Below are 16,879 nucleotides of genomic sequence, written 5' to 3' on the forward strand. Positions count from 1 at the left end.
TTAATTACCCGTGGCAATAAATTGAAATGACAGACTAGTCCAGGGCCTTTTGTAATTTACTTTCAAATAAAGCTAAGTCTGATTAGTTGGGGACTTGAATGTTAGAGCTCTCCCATTTCTATGGAGTAGAAGGTCCAGAACAAACCCACGAAACAGTGAACTTCTAAATATTTTCGTGTTTACTTATCCACAACACATCTTCTCAGCTTCTGTGTAACTCAGTCACCAACTGGCTGTAACTAACTCCCCAGGATGACACAGTCACAATTCTGATTTTGGATTGAAAACCAAGAGGAGCTGCAAACAGAAATTTAAAGTTTCTAAATCTGTTTTAAATGAAAACTTCGAAGTATCAACCTCCAAGGAAGGTAGGATTCAGATGGCTAGCAAACTCAAGAGATTAAGCATCCTTTAATCTGGTACTTAGTATCAAAGAAGCTGCCCTGACTGCCTTCCCAGTTTCTGCAACCCTCTTCTTCCCCCTTTCACCTCCCCACCTGCAGGCTCCTCTGGTGGATAAGAAGAGGGCTGCTCCAATCTTCCTGGATTTGGCAAAAAAAAAAGAAGGTGCCCTGGCTGTGGCCCTGCCTCAACTTCCCACTTTAAATAGCCCAGCCTGCTCCTGCTCGGCTGCAGAAAATTCAACAAAAGCTGTTGTCCACAGCTGCCGCTCCTGGTCTCAGGACTGCCTCTCCATTTACTTCAGACCTCTTGTTTTGCCTTTTTTCTTTGCTCTCTGTGTTGTTCAGATGAGGACCCATGTGTTTTCCCAGGAATCTTCCAACTGCTGCTCTAACCATGCCCCAAAGCCCTATTTGCTGGGCTGCCCCTTGAGCCTCACTCTTTGCACCTTGGAGGCAAGCATTGCCATATGCCTGGCCAGCCTCTGGGTGCCATACACTGAACCTTTGCTGGGCCTCAGGGTCTTAGGCAGCAAACTGGACACTAACGTGTACCTGCCCCCTTCCGGTTCTAACCCTTAACTTCCATCTTGTCCACCATCTGAACCCTCTCCATGGCCAGCACTATACTTGGTGGGACACCTTGTCCAGTTTCCCTGTCCAAGGTCTGGCATTCTGTCCCTGAACCTCAAACTGGGGACTGAGCTGTGTTATTGGCAGACTGCTTGCCAGCCGGACTATCTGCACCTGGATGGTCTTGCTGCACTCTGCTTCAGGTGGCTGGGATGTCCCCAGAACGAGCCCTCCCAATCAGTCCCATTCTTCTGTGCTGGGGTTGACCAGGACATGCCCCACCTCATTCTAACAGAAGTCCTCAGCAAAGAGTGGGTAGCAGGAAAGATTAAACACAGGCTAACTCAAAAAGCTACTTCTGAGCTTAAACTTTAAAAAACATAGCTCTGTTAGGTCATTTCACATGTAAATCACCAATAACCATACTTAAACCCAAGTACAAAAGCACAGTCAGGAGTCACACATAAGTGAATTAGGAAGTTCCACGTCACTGTGTCCATCTTGTGGTGTAGATAACAGAGGGTGATTACATGTAAGAAGTAAGTAAAAGAGAAGTAAATGCACAAAGGAAATCAAGCAAAAATCAAAGCCTGTCTGGAAAAAAAAAGAACAAACAGCTCCTCTTGAAAGAATGCTACAATAGAACCTGAACACTGTGAAGATGTTGAGGAGTCCTATGGCCATGTAATGTGCTTCGGATGAAGGGCTGACACCAAAGGCCAGTGGAAAGGTATCTGTGAGATGTTACATCTGAAGTGGAGAAACGAATGGTCATCCCGCTCTTCTAATTGCTAACAGCACATATTGTGGCTGCATTACCCAGGTCATTATTCTTTGTGATGGCAGCTGCCACTCTTGTTCGTGGTCCTTGCTTGGTAAACTGATATCCAAACTTGAGGATCCTTGAATTCTCCTCGAGCATCTGGGCAATTTCCATCTCTACGGCTGTTCCCAACTGCTGTCTCTGATTGCACGTGTGGACACATACAGAGAATGGCCAAGAAGGAAGAGGAAACAGTTACTCGCATGGGAAAGATGCATGGCTATTTGTTGGACAAAAAGGCAAAAGTCTCAAATTGAAAGGGACAAAATCACTTGAGGTGTTTTCTCTCATACAGTTATTGAGACCTGTTCCTTGTGGAGAAGCAAAATCCAACAGACAGCTGAATCTGCTGGCGTGTTAAACTGAAAAGACTAAGCAAATTATTTACGAAGGAAAAGGCAATTCCAGATGTAAAATTAAAGCAAAACTAATACTTGGTGTTTCCAATTACCCCAGTATCTGCTGTTTGAACAAAGGGTATTATTTTTTAATAGTGACACTGTCTTATAGCAATCAATCCAATTACAGAATTTTCTATTCTGGGGTCCATATCCAAAAATAACTGAAGATGGGCCATTCTCTCCCAACAGTCTCACTAGGAGATCCTCAAGAGGCTTTATTAAAGTGGTTTGAACTGTAGCTAGTTGAATTATCGAACACTGAAGGGGTTATTGGACTACAGGAAAATCCCCTAAGTTTTTTGAGTTGGTGGAAAGAGGTTTTTTGTCTGTTTGCTTTTTAAGTTGAGACATAGAATAATAATTTAAAAAGTAGAGTTAAAAAATGGGGCATGTACATTTAGGATTTTACAGTTAAATTTAAGGAACACAGTATATTGTTTCATACTATATTCATTAATTTTTTTAGAAAGTACAAAGAAAACACAAACAAAAAAAGTATATAAAATATAAAAGCTCCCTTTCCCCGGTATTCCCATTCCCCATACAGAAAGCCAGTTCGGCATGTAGTCTTTGAAACATTTTCTGTGCATTCATATGTCTACATAATCACATTTACATCTATGCCTTTTTTCACATAAATGGGTCACACTAGCATATTGTTCTGAAACATGTTTTTATTCTTCATTTAACATTAAGAACATCTTTTCATGTAGGTAAGTATGTTTCCCTCATCCTTGTAAACAATTGTGCAGCATTGTATTGTAGTAAGTGATCATAATTTATTTAGCTTTGCTCTACTGACTGCTACATTCCTTTCCATTCTTATTCCAAACTATGCTATGGTGAACTTCCCTTGCACACAAAGTATGTCCTGGGGCATTTCTGCCAGTGTGCCTGTAGGGCAAATTATAGCTGGGCCCAAGAGTAAGCATGTTTCAAATTTTGATAAATTACTGACTTACCCTCAAAGGTTGTGACAATTTTTACTCCTGCTGATAGTGTTGGAGAGCTAGTGTTCCCTACTTTAGCCAACATGGGATATTATGAATCTTTTTCACGTTTTTCAATCTAAGGGGTAAAAATTTATTTTACTTGTATTTATTTACTTGCTTTAATTTGCATTTCTCAAATTATGACTAAGAACAATTAATTTTCTTTTGCATTTGTATTTCTTTGTTTGGAAACTACCAACCTCTATCATTTGTATATTTTTCTACCAGCGTGTGGTTCCTGTTTTTAAAATGTATATGTTAGGAAATTAGCCCTTTGTCAAACATGCTAAAAAAACTTTGCTCAGTTTGTCTTTTGACTTTCTGATTAAGACCTTTCTTCATTTTCATACAGTCAAATTTATTAGTCTCTTAGATTTTATGTCATGTTGAAGAAGCCTCTCTACTTCTCATTTCTTCCATTTGTTTTATGATTTCTTATATTTTAGTATTTAAATCTTCATTTTACCTGGAATGAATTCTAGTAGAAGAATTAAGATACAGCCCCAACCTAATTTTGTTCCAAAATGCTAGTGAGTCACAACATTGTAAATCAACTATTCGCCAATAGAAATTTTAAAAAAAATGCGAGTGAGTAGACCCACCATCTTTTACTTCATTCTTTCCCCGCTGAGTTGAAATACTACCTTGCTGCAAAATTCTCACGTGTACTTGGGTGTGTTTCTGGACCCTATAGCTTTGCCAAGTCTATGTCTGTGCCTGAATCATGCAATTTTGATTAAATATATTAAATATATATATACACACACCTTTTAAATATATTAAAATGTGTAATACATTAAAAGATATATTTAAATATATATATATATATATCTTTTAAATTTGGAAAATTTAAGTATTGGGCAGATGAAGAAGAAAAGTTAATGGAGGAATTTTTGTGTTCTAGGCAAGTTCCAAGGCTTAACTCTGTTCCTCTTCTTTCTTTTCATCCAGCAACCTGTCAAACGAGTCTCTCCCCAAGAAATGAACAAAATGTGACATTTCAAGTCAGAAAATAACAATTCTGGGTATCCAAAGTACAGAGACTGCTGTTCTCAGCAGTGTAGGGCCATGGGAGCGAGAGGCAGCAAAAAGGTAGGAGATACTGACCTCAGAGTTTCATGAGCAACTTTAGTTCATGACACACTTTCAAACAACAGGGCTGTATTAGAGATTGAGACTTGAGCTAAGGTCGGGGCTGCCGTAGTTACGGCTTATGCCCCCGGGGTGGGCCAAAGGTGCTATCCAAGGGCAGAAGGAGCTCAAGATGGATGTAGCTGACTGAGAGGGATGACATAACACCCCTCTATTTCCCCTCACAAATCTTAGGCATTTGGAGTCTTAGATTTGGGTAATATACAGCTTGAGCATGCTGTGATGATAAAAGGATATAAGAGCCAAAGAAAATTATATTGGGAGGAGGGCATATAAAAGAAGGGGAGAAAGTAATATAGCATAGAGCATCTTTCTTTCTTAGCCTGAGTCTTTTTTTTTTTGATTTGAGATCTTTTGTGTTGTATAAACCCAGGGCAACAAATGGGCACCAAAATTTCTTATAATTTGGATGTTTCTCTTTTTAATTTTAAGTCACTAAATACAAAGAAAAAGAAACAAAAGTTAAGCACATAGTCCTTCAGATCACTTTTTTTGTGACCTTTTTTCTCTATTCAAATTTATTTAGCAGTTACCCATTTCATTAATATGCATCACTGATTGCTCGTCTCACAGGGGCACCTGATTAAATCATCACTTGTTTACCTGGAGCTTAGTTATGGCAGCTCACGCCAGTGCTGGATTCTCAGCAGGCCTTCATTTCGGTGCAGCTACCTGCTGCAATGATGCTAAATTGGTCTCAGCTGCTGGCCCTTCCTGAGGAAACTGTCTTAGAGATTATTTTATTTCAAACCCTTCACTGTACAGATACGGAAACTGAGGTCTACTTCTAACAGTCTATGAGTCAATGAAGAAAATTTGGATGGAAGAGAAGTTATGAGTCTGAATTTCCTTTATTGGAATAAAGCAAATAACTTTTCCAGTTGCTTTAGAACTTAACACTCTTTCTTATCATAAGTAAAGAGAAGCCATTTCAGAGGCATATTGAGAGTTGAAAAATTACACAAATCCACCCCTAGATGACTGAGGATGGGAGAGGAGGTTTGATGCTTCAGACGGATTTAAGAGAGCAGATTTTATATTTCAGGGTCTTCTTCACATGCATTCTAAAAAGCTACTCTATTCTAAATTTTCAGGATTTCAGCTCATTTAATAGGTATAAGGTTGCTAGATTTAGTAAATAAAAATACAGGACACACAATTAAATTTGAATTTCAATAAATAACAAATAATTTTTTAGTATAAGTATGTCACAAATGTTTCATGGGACATACTTGTACTAAAAATAATTCACTGTTTATCTGAAATTCAAATTTAACTGTATTTTATCTGGCAACCCTAACTAGGTAGTATCTTACAAGGAACTGGTAACAAATTACCTGGAACATTATTTCAGATATGGGGTTTCACAATGGCCTGAACCAACACAGAAAGTTAAACATACTTTGGAATGAGGTATCCAATTCTGTCTTAGCACTCCTGGAAATACTTACAAAGAGTCCTCATAACTTCCTCCTGACACTAGCCTATTTGATATATACCCCTGAGCTATCACTTCTTTTCACTCACTTAATATTTCCCTCTAGCTTGTTTTCCTACTCTCCCACTCCCTAATTTACTAGCAGCTGGACACATTAGGATACACAGGAGCAAGCTTCCTAAGTGTGTACAGCCACGTGTGCACATTCCCAGGGATTCACTCCACACCTCTGCAAGGGAAAGCTGTTTTGATAATGCATCCCTTCTAGGGAGGGTGAGAGTGAGGGCGTACCTATCTCCTGGTGGGGTTCCCCTGCTCCCCCGGCAACAAGGCTCAGGAGGAGTCTAGGGACAGAGGACCTGCACTGAAACAGCCCACTTGTTCTGGTTAGCAAAAAAAAAAAAAAAAAAGGAGAGTAGAGGGCTTCCCTGGTGGCGTAATGGTTGAGTCCGCCTGCCGATGCAGGGGACACGGGTTCGTGCCCCAGTCCGGGAAGATCCCACATGCCGCAGAGCGGCTGGGCCCGTGAGCCATGGCCGCTGAGCCTGCACGTCCGGAGCCTGTGCTCCGCAACGGGAGAGGCCACAACAGTGAGAGGCCCACGTACCGCAGAAAAAAAAAAAAAGGAGAGTAGAACTATTCATGTGATCTGCTGGGGGTCTCCAGGCTTAGGCAATAGTCTTGGGTGGGACCCTGGGGCTTCATTACATCTTGGAGGGTCTAGACCAGGGATTTTCCTAGACATGCAGGGGTCACTCACTTCCCCTACTGCCCGTCCCGTCACCCCACAGGGGAATGCTCACAGCACAAGTCTCCTTGCTTTCTCCTCTTTCTGGTCCATTCCAAGGCCCTTTATTCCAACTATACAGTGTCTAGACCTCGCAGATTCACTGAATCCCACTGCAGACACGTCCCTGTAGCCAAAGGGGAAGGGCACAGCATCATGCTGAGAACTGAGAGTTGCTGTCTGAGAGCAGCAACCAGCTGAAACCAGTAGAGCGACTACAGCAACACTGTAGGCTGATGCTGGGAAAAAGAGGTCTTCGGGCTTACAGGAGGGGGTGGTTCCAGGGAAAAGCGGCTTGCTTTGGCTGTTGGTGGGACCTGGAGCAATGCTGCAGCACAGCCGGGATTGTGATCACACTGTGGGTGTGGCCTACTACTCTAAGCCAGGCCATCTACTAGAACCCCGAGTCCTTGAAACAAGGCTCTGTGTCCAGCACCAGACAGCAGGAGCTTGGCTCTGGCAGGCTCCAACCAAGGACAAGGAGTCTGTTTCTGGGTGTGGCCATTCTGCTTTTCTCATAGTCTCTGTGAGAGGCAAGAGCAAGGCTGGGGCAGGACTGCGCTGAAGTTCCTGCTAAGAGGCAAGGATGATGAAGGCTGAACAAAACAGCTGTCAACACCTCTGCCCCCATCTCCTCTTTTTCCTCCTCTGGTTCCTGACTAGCGCAGGGCTGGGGAGAGCTTTCTGTCTCAGGCTTCCCCACTGTGCACCGTTTAATTACTAACATGCTCTCCCACACACCCTCCACACGCCGGAAGCTGTCAAAATTTACCAGAAAGCCAGAACATCAAGTTAAGTCACAGAACTTTGTCTTTTAACTCCCTCCACTGTGGTATTCCTCCCTTTCACATGTACCCTGTGCATTAACTCACCTGGTTGTCGATCTTGATCTCTGTCAAGGTGTCATTTTCTTTGAGTGCCTCTACAAGGGCCAGGATCCCAGTACCAGTGATAAAATTGGATTCTATGTTTAGACTTTTCAAGGTCTTGTTTACTTTTAGCATATCTGCAAAAGCCTTATTATGTGAAAAAGAAAATAACCATTAGTGTTTCTGAAGATTTATTTACTAAGCTTCCCACCCCCACATTAAATACATATTTTTTACAGTACTTAAAGAAAACCTTAGTTAAATCATACTTTCACCTCCAAGTAACAAAGATAATAATTAAAAAATGCAATAAAGGTAGTTCAGTTCAGCAGTCCAGGCTTATGAATTACACATACATGCAAAACTAAAAAAAAAAAAGGATACTGACATAGAATTAACAACTTTGTTTTATTAAGTAAGGACATTAAAAAAAACTCACTACCATCTGTTATCACTGTCAATTTTTTTTTTGAGAAAAGGCATTTTAACATTAGGAAAAATAGAAAGGACATAATCTCAGAATTATTTCATTTTTTCCCTTTTACTATGAATGGATAAAAATTTTTTATCATTGACTAGCATTTGGGCACTACTTCAGGTCGTCACAAATCAGGATTTCTCAAAGATAACTTTTGGAACAAAATCAACACTCAGAGTGGTAGAACCGCTGAAGACTCGTCCCAGTTCAAGACAGCAGACTGCACACATGAACCCGTCTGCTCCCTTTATTCCCAAAGTTTCCCACTGTCATGAAGAAAAGATATAATTTTTAAGTGGCTGGAACTCTCACAGTGCAAGAAAACAAAAAAAGAGGGCCATTATCTTGAAGAATTGCTAAAACACAGAAAACAGAAAGACTGGTGGAGAAATTAGCATAAAATTGCCTGAGGTGCCAGAGGTAAGAGCTGGTTAGGGCGCCTCATTAAAGAGCTGCCTCAGGAACAGGTGGATCAGCTAGAGCAGGTGGCGAGCACACCATCCCTCCCTGCGGCTTCAAAAAGAGCAACTGCCTGCATAACCATCAGTGAGATATCTCCCAGGAAGAGGCTCTAGTGAGGGTGCTAGGTCCCAAGAGAGAAGCAGTGCAGAAACTGAGGCACCTCCAGATCTTCCACCAGATACTGTGTCGGAGAAGGGAGAGGAGAGGCGGCCATTGCCCAGGAAGGAAATATACTGAAATGTATCCCTTGCAGAGTGAAGCCCGACAACCTGGAGCACTTGCAGAGTACTCCCTGGTTGCCTGCCAGCTTCTCAAGCACACACTGCAGAGAAGTCCACCTATCAATTCACCTGCCTGCTTACAAAAGCACTCACTCATTCATTCATTCATTCAACCAGAAAAGACTATTTATCAGGCTTCTACTGTGTGCAAGCAGTAGAGAAAACAAAAATCCCTGTTCTAGGGAGCTTATATTTGAGTAGGAGGGGCAGAGTCAATAATTAATAAATAAAATATATGGCCTGTCAGCTGGTAACAAATAGAGAAACATAAAGGGGCTTCCCTTATAAGGGAGAGAGCTGTTGGTGAACCAGATCGACATAACAGGAGAGGAAACAGTCCTAGTTTACACAAATCAGTTTTGTTCTCTAACTGAAAATATGACCAGGCAACTAATGATTACTAGACATATTAGGAAAACCAACACCATGAAAGAGAAAAGCCAAGTTGACCAAACAGGAGAACATGCCATACAGCGAACAGAGATTATTCAGAAAACATAAATATGTAAAACTTCTAATTGCTATAGTCTCTCTCCACCCTGCCCTACTTCAAAAAAAAAAAAGAAAAGAAGGGTTTCCCTGGTGGCACAGTGGTTGAGAGTCCGCCTGCTGATGCAGGGGACACGGGTTCGTGCCCCGGTCTGGGAAGATCCCACGTACCGCGGAGCGGCTGGGCCCGTGAGCCATGGCCGCTGAGCCTGCGCGTCCGGAGCCTGTGCTCTGCAACGGGAGAGGCCACAGCAGTGAGAGGCCCGCGTACAGCAAAAAAACACAAAAAAACAACAACAAAAAAAAAAAAGAAAAGAAAAAGGAGAAAGAAAAAACATTGTAGCCATAAAATAAATAAATAGGGCTTCCCTGGTAGCGCAGTGGTTGAGAATCCGCCTGCCGATGCAGGGGACACGGGTTTGTGCCCCGGTCCGGGAAGATCCCACATGCCGCGGAGCGGCTAGGCCCGTGAGCCATAGCCGCTGAGCCTGCGCGTCCGGAGACTGTGCTCCGCAACGGGAGAGGCCACAACAGTGAGAGGCCCGCGTACCGCAAAATAAAAATAAATAAATAAATCTGGCTATTACATATATTTTAAAAAAGAGGACAACAAACAAGAAAAAGTTTTGAAAATCTGTGCTACATTGAAATGTTAAAAAGCAATGGGCATTTAGAATTATAAAATGATCATGGCTGAAGAGCAAGTTGGTGATCTAGAATACGGAACTGAGGATGTTTTAAAAAATGTAGAGTAAAAGACAAAGAGAAAATACAAGAGAAATGTTAGGAGGTGCGGAGGGAAAGATCCAGAAGCTCAACATTCATCTTATTGGAGTTTCAGAAGGACCATAAAAAAGACAACAGAAAGGAAGAAACTATAAAATAATAGGGAAAAATTTCCCAGAGTTGAAGAAAGCTTCAAGTTTTTATCTGAAAGAACCTGCTGGATGCTCAGCAGACTAAATAAAAGACTATGTGGGCACATACAGATGAAATTTCAGAACTCCGGGAGAAAAGAGAGAGTCCTAAAAGTTTTTCGCAAGAAGAATTTACTCACAAAGGAACAAGAATCAGGCTGCCATTAGTCACCAGATTTTAAGGCCCATGAGAACAGAGATTCATATATTTATACAGCCAGATAATTGTAAATGCTGGTGATGTTTTAATGTTTTTGGAGTCAATCTATATACATAACAGAATATAATGACATAAAATGTATAAAGCTCAAATGCGTGAAATGATAGAATAACTACAATTCAGAGGTAGAAAGGAAGGAGGAATAGAAGGTAGAGTGAGTACAGAACTGCCCTCAGCTTTTCTAATGGAGAATCAAAAATTGTCTAAGATAATTGATCAAAAATGTAAGTGCAGGGCTTCCCTGGTGGCACAGTGGTTGAGAGTCCGCCTGCCGATGCAGGGGACACGGGTTCGTGCCCCGGTCCTGGAAGATCCCACATGCCACGGAGCGGCTGGGCCCGTGAGCCATGGCCGCTGGGCCTGCGCGTCCGGAGCCTGTGTTCCGCAACGGGAGAGGCCACAACAGTGAGAGGCCGGCGTACCAAAAAATAAAAAATAAATAAGTGCATGTATATTAGTGCTCTTCTACCCTGGTTCCATATTAGAATGACCTGGAAGCTTTAAAAAATATAGCAGTGCTTGGGCCCCACCCCAGATGAATTAAATCAGAATCTCAGGCTTTGGCCTGGACAGTTGTTTTTTTTGTTTGCTTTGTTTTTTGTTATTGAAGTGTAGTTGATTTACAACTGCATTTTTGAAAAGCTCTCCAGGTAACTAATGTTCAGCAAGGATTGAAAACCACTTTAATTAAAGTCATACAATGAGAAGAATGAAAAATAAACTGCTAACAGTGATTGCTCTGGGGAGTAGAACGAGGAACTTCTGAACTATTTTAACTGCTTTAATGGCAGAAAAGACAAGAAGAAGGAATCCAACTTGGGACAAGAACAGGGTTTCCGACCTCGGGTCTATTGCCATGAAGCTGGATAATTCTTTGTTGTGGGAGGTTGCCCCGTGTATCGTAGGAGGTTTAGCAGTCTCTGAGACCCACGAAATGCCAACAGTACCCCTCCCAGTCATGACAACCCAAAATATCTCCAGACACTGCCAAATGTTCCTAGAGGGCACAATCACCCTGAGGTGACAATCACTGGCCTAGAAGAACAACCCTGTGTATTAGTCAAGCAGCTGCCTGAACTACCAGGAAGCTCAAGGATTTGGACTGATGCTATTGTACACCATGTAAATTAAAGTGCATTTATTCAGTGCTAGGTCTTTAGTTAGAATTAAGTGTATGCATTTTAATTAGAGCCCCAGAAGGGAATGCATCAAGCCTTTCCTTATGGATGCTGCAAGCTTTGGGATTTACTTCTATTACTAGAATAGCAAAATGTCAGAGCAATTAGGCCTTTGTAAAAAAGTTGCAGGACCTCCTGGCAAGTAGCCACGATCCTGCCAATTTCTTTTAAACTTGAGAAAACACTTTTCACATACTGAACAAAACAGGGAAGAGAGATCCAGCCAAACATAACCCTGGGCTGTAGGCCCAGGTTCACCACAGTTCAGCAAATATTTGAGCATCTATTACATGTGCTGGGGATAATAACATTAGTAAAACGAAGACTAGATTTCTTAAAGGTTACGTAAATAATTAGAGTAGAAATACATTTTTAAAGAGAAGGTTTTGCTTTCAGTACTTTATAGAATTGCCCAGAAAAGCAGTTTCATGCACTGTCCAAACCTGTACTATTCCAGTGGTAGCCACAGGACACAGGTGGCTATGAAGCCCTTAAATAGCACCTGTTCTGAATCAATATGTGCTTGAATTTTAAATGTTTTTAAATGTAAAACATGCATTGGATTTCAAAGATGTAGTATGGAAAAAATACTGTAAAAGACTTCATTACATCTTCACATTACATTTTGAAATGATGATATTTTGGATACGGTAGTTTGAATAAAATACATTATTAAGTTTAATTTCACCATTTTTTTTTTAATGTGGTTACTGGAAAATTTAGTTACACATGTGGCTTACATTTGTGGTTCTCATTTTATTCCTATTGGACAGTGCTGTCCGAAACTTCTGATTTTTATGTGGCATACCTGTTAATAATATGTAATAGCATTTTTTTACATATTTGGGCCTTTTCTCTACATCGGCATTCATTACTATGGCAAGTTTCATTAATACTCCCTGCTATAGGTGTGGTTATATGGAAGTGCTTGGAGCATGGCAAACTGAATTCGATTACAGGTCACTTAAGTTTGCTTCCTGGCTTGGCCACATGCTGCGTAATCTTAGTTAAATTACTCAAACTCTGAGCCTCTGTTGCCACATCTGTAAAATGGGGATAATGTCATCTCACATACACATAGCTGGCCTATATTCACAATAATCCCACAAATACTTTGTTGAATCTGTTTCTGAACCTTACATAGAAAAGTCTTGAAGCTCTTGCTTTAATGCTGATTTGTAATTCTCAACAGCAAGTTGTTCAGCCATAATAACAGTCTGAATATCTCTGTTGCCTGGGGGGTAATCAACCAAATTACAACCTACAGAAAAGTTCTTTCCTGACTATAGCATAGCTGAAAGAGGAACCACCTGGGGTCAGCCAGGTGAGGGCTGGACCATGTGAAGCCATCCAGGCACAAGGCTGAAAGAGGCTTTTCTTTTCACACCCTCAAGGATAACAGTTTTTCCTTGAAGTTGTATGGTTTGCTTGTCACATGACATACATACAATACATAGTTGTTGGATTAAAAACAGTAACAAAGAGATTATTATATTTGAAATTTATTTAGTCCATTTAGCAAATTATCTATTTGACTTAGAGTAGAAGTGAGACTGCTTACTAGCAGTGCTGACAACGAACTATACACTATTTCCATCCCTGCCATTTTACTGTAAATAATATATTTAACAGAAATGACAAATCATTTCTTTATTTATCCCTTTAGTTACTTACTTACAAAATGTATTGTGAATATTTTTGCTTTATTGAAAACAAACCTACTAAAGGGCAGAGATTATACACAAAATCATACACAGATAAGAACCCTTAAATTGCTAACTTCACCTTACCAATAATCTAGTTCTGCTTTTTCTATTTTAATGATAGGTTTCAAATTCAAAACTGCTTTCAACCTACAAATTTAGATATGTAAGAATTACTGGTGAAAACATCAGTTCTGTAGCTTAGCCCCTCTTTTACATGAGTGCTTAATTCAAATTTGCTGTAGTCATCATGGAAATATTGTCTAATGCTGAGAGGTTGGAGGGCAGGTTCATTCATTCATTTAACAAGTATTTTTCAAATATCTACTCTGTGCCAACACTGTGACGGGTAGTCATTACTTTCATGTTGTCCGTTTTTAATGCTATTTTTTTTTAACTTATTTTTGGCTGTGTTGCGTCTTCATTGCAGCACACGGGCTTTTCTCTAGTTGCGGCGAGCAGGGGCTACTCTGTTGCGGTGCGCGGGCTTCTCATTGCGGTGGCTTCTCTTGCTGCGAAGCATCAGCTCTAGGCACGCAGGCTTCAGTAGATGTGGCACGCAGGCTCAGTAGTTGTGGCTCGCGGGCTCTAGAGCACAGGCTCAGTAGTTGTTGCACACAGGGTTAGTTGCTCCGCGGCATATGGGATCTTCCTGGACCAGGGATCGAACCCGTGTCCCCTGCGTTGGCAGGCGGATTCTTAACCACTGTGCCACCAGGGAAGTCCCTAATGCTCTTTTAGATCTTCCAAAAGACATGTTACTTTAAATCGCATCATCAAGTCAAGAAAACTTTCGTTTTTCTAGCTTAATTCAAGTGCTGAGAATCAGATGCTGTAGAACCACTGATGCAGCCTGATGCTCAGGCTTCTGACAACTGCCATAGTTTAGCAAATGTATGACAGTGAGGCACAGTATGTAAATATAGCATAGCTTGGTGGTTAGGCATCCTGGTTGTGGAACAAGAAAGACCTGGTGGTGAATCCTGGCTCTGCCACTTGCTGGTTGTGTTACTTTGGAAAAGTTACTTAACCTTTCTGAGCCTCAAATTGCTCATCTGTTACAGTGGGAACTAATAACAGTACACACCTCACTGTATTATAGTGAGGATTAGGTGAGATGACGTGAGTAAAGCACAGAGATCAGCAGTGGCATTTACTAATTGTTCAAGAAATGTGAGCTATTAATAGGAGGGTTAACGCTGATAATGGAAACAGCAGTACTATTTACTTGGGTTCAGGGGCTTCCTTATTTACCTGAATTAACTGAAGTGCATAGAAGGAATAGGGCTTTTGGTTGTTTTTTATTTTTTTCATATTCTGGTTAACAGTATCAAACAAAAAATGTTTCAAGATTTGGTTGTTTAAAATATTTTTGAGACACATTAATCCATTTCATTTTTTTAAACATCTTTATTGGAGTATAATTGCTTTACAATGGTGTGTTAGTTTCTGCTTTACAACAAAATCAATCAGTTATATATATACATATGTTCCCATATCTCTTCCCTCTTGCGTCTCCCTCCCTCCCACCCTCCCTATCCCACCCCTCCAGGCGGTCACAAAGCACCGAGCTGATCTCCCTGTGCTATGTGGCTGCTTCCCACTAGCCGTCTACCTTATGTTTGGTAGTGTATATATGTCCATGCCTCTCTCTCGCTTTGTCACGCCTTACCCTTCCCCCTCCCCATACCCTCAAGTCCATTCTCTAGTAGGTCTGTGCCTTTATTCCTGTCTTACCCCTAGGTTCTTCATGACATTTTTTTTCTTAAATTCCATATATATGTGTTAGCATACGGTATTTGTCTTTCTCTTTCTGACTTACTTCACTCTGTATGACAGACTCTAGGTCTGTCCACCTCATTACAAATAGCTCAATTTCGTTTCTTTTTATATTCCTGAGTAATATTCCATCGTATATATGTGCCACATCTTCTTTATCCATTCATCCGATGATGGACACTTAGGTTGTTTCCATCTCCGGGCTATTGTAAATAGAGCTGCAATGAACATTGTGGTACATGACTCTTTTTGAATTATGGTTTTCTCAGGGTATGTGCCCAGTAGTGGGATTGCTGGGTCATATGGTAGTTCTATTTGTAGTTTTTTAAGGAACCTCCATACTGTTCTCCACAGTGGCTGTATCAATTTACATTCCCACCAACAGTGCAAGACTGTTCCCTTTTCTCCACACCCTCTCCAGCATTTATTGTGTCTAGATTTTTTGATGATGGCCATTCTGACTGGTGTGAGATGATATCTCATTGTAGTTTTGATTTGCATTTCTCTAATGATTAATGATGTTGAGCATTCTTTCATGTGTTTGTTGGCAATCTGTATATCTTCTTTGGAGAAATGTCTATTTAGGTCTTCCGCCCATTTTTGGATTGGGTTGTTTTTTTGTTATTGAGCTGCATGAGCTGCTTGTAAATTTTGGAAATTAATCCTTTGTCAGTTGCTTCATTTGCAAATATTTTCTCCCATTCTGAGGGTTGTCTTTTGGTCTTGTTTATGGTTTCCTTTGCTGTGCAAAAGCTTTGAAGTTTCATTAGGTCCCATTTGTTTATTTTTGTTTTTATTTCCATTTCTCTAGGAGGTGGGTCAAAAAGGATCTTGCTGTGATTTATGTCATAGAGTTTCTGCCTATGTTTTCCTCTAAGAGTTTGATAGTTTCTGGCCTTACATTTAGGTCTTTAATCCATTTTGAGCTTATTTTTGTGTATGGTGTTAGGGAGTGATCTAATCTCATACTTTTACAGGTACCCGTCCAGTTTTGCCAGCACCACTTATTGAAGAGGCTGTCCTTTCTCCACTGTACATTCCTGCCTTCTTTATCATAGATAAGGTGACCATATGTGCGTGGGTTTATCTCTGGGCTTTCTATCCTGTTCCATTGATCTATCTTTCTGTTTTTGTGTAATCCATTTCAAAGATTAAAATGAAATATATGTTAACATTTTTTATATGGGCCGATTTCCTGTAGGCTTTGGCGGGGGGGTCTCATAATATCCATTTACTGGGACAGAACGTTACTGTAGATACAAACGTTTCAGAAAATTTGTACTAAGCACAGAACAAAATCTAAATATTTATTTAGCTAAATAACAAATCTAATCTTGTCTCTTTCTCCAAAAAGTGTAGTGCTAACAAAATTCTAGTGAATTCAAAGTGCCTGATAGTTGGGTTCTTGTTTTACTGTCTCATTATAACTAATTTTGTTTATTAACTATACAGAAAATAAATTTACCTGATCTGAACATTGTTAACTGATAAAACAAATTAAAAATAGCTTCTAATGAATTAAATATTTTCATGTTATAGTTGTAAGAATTTTACTCACAATCGCCACAGGGTCATTGCTGCGGGTTGCGGCCAGGCTGAACTTTTTCACGTGAGTATTGGTCTCCAGAGCCTTTGCAAATTCCTTCAGGGTTGGAATTGGAATGTTCTAAGACGAGGAAGACACAGATCCTTGATGAATCATTCTGCAGCACCTTCACCCCAAGCTAAGGACCAACAGCTTTTAAATACCTTGTATGTTTAGATGTTACCCTTTCTAAAAGACTTGCATCACCCATTCTCCAGCAGCCAACCTATCCTAAACCAAATAGCACCACTTAGTGTCCAATAAGGGAATCTAACACAATGTGACATTCTGGTTATCACTTCTGTTTACCCTACTGTCCAAATTATGCATACAGCACACTTTCCTCTTTCC

General features: G+C 40.7%; 1 protein-coding gene across 6 annotated transcripts in view; it reads right to left on the reverse strand.

Moving 5' to 3' along the window:
- Window positions 1-16,879, reverse strand: part of TMOD2 (tropomodulin 2) — an 85,304-nt gene that overhangs the window by 38,706 nt on the left and 29,719 nt on the right. For 5 of the 6 annotated variants that reach the window (XM_022579489.3, XM_022579490.3, XM_022579491.3 and 2 more), the window contains 3 exons: window positions 16,502-16,609; window positions 7,440-7,583; window positions 1,794-1,938 (listed from right to left, as the gene is read on the reverse strand). In XM_022579489.3, the coding sequence (XP_022435197.1) occupies window positions 1,794-1,938; window positions 7,440-7,583; window positions 16,502-16,609 (397 nt within the window). The other variant, XM_089907222.1, reaches the window with a different exon arrangement.

The sequence above is a fragment of the Delphinapterus leucas genome, chromosome 2 (assembly GCF_059928025.1).
Source record: "Delphinapterus leucas isolate spDelLeu-1000000601 "Yukka" chromosome 2, BTC_Dleu_Yukka2, whole genome shotgun sequence".
Lineage (NCBI taxonomy): Eukaryota > Metazoa > Chordata > Mammalia > Artiodactyla > Monodontidae > Delphinapterus > Delphinapterus leucas.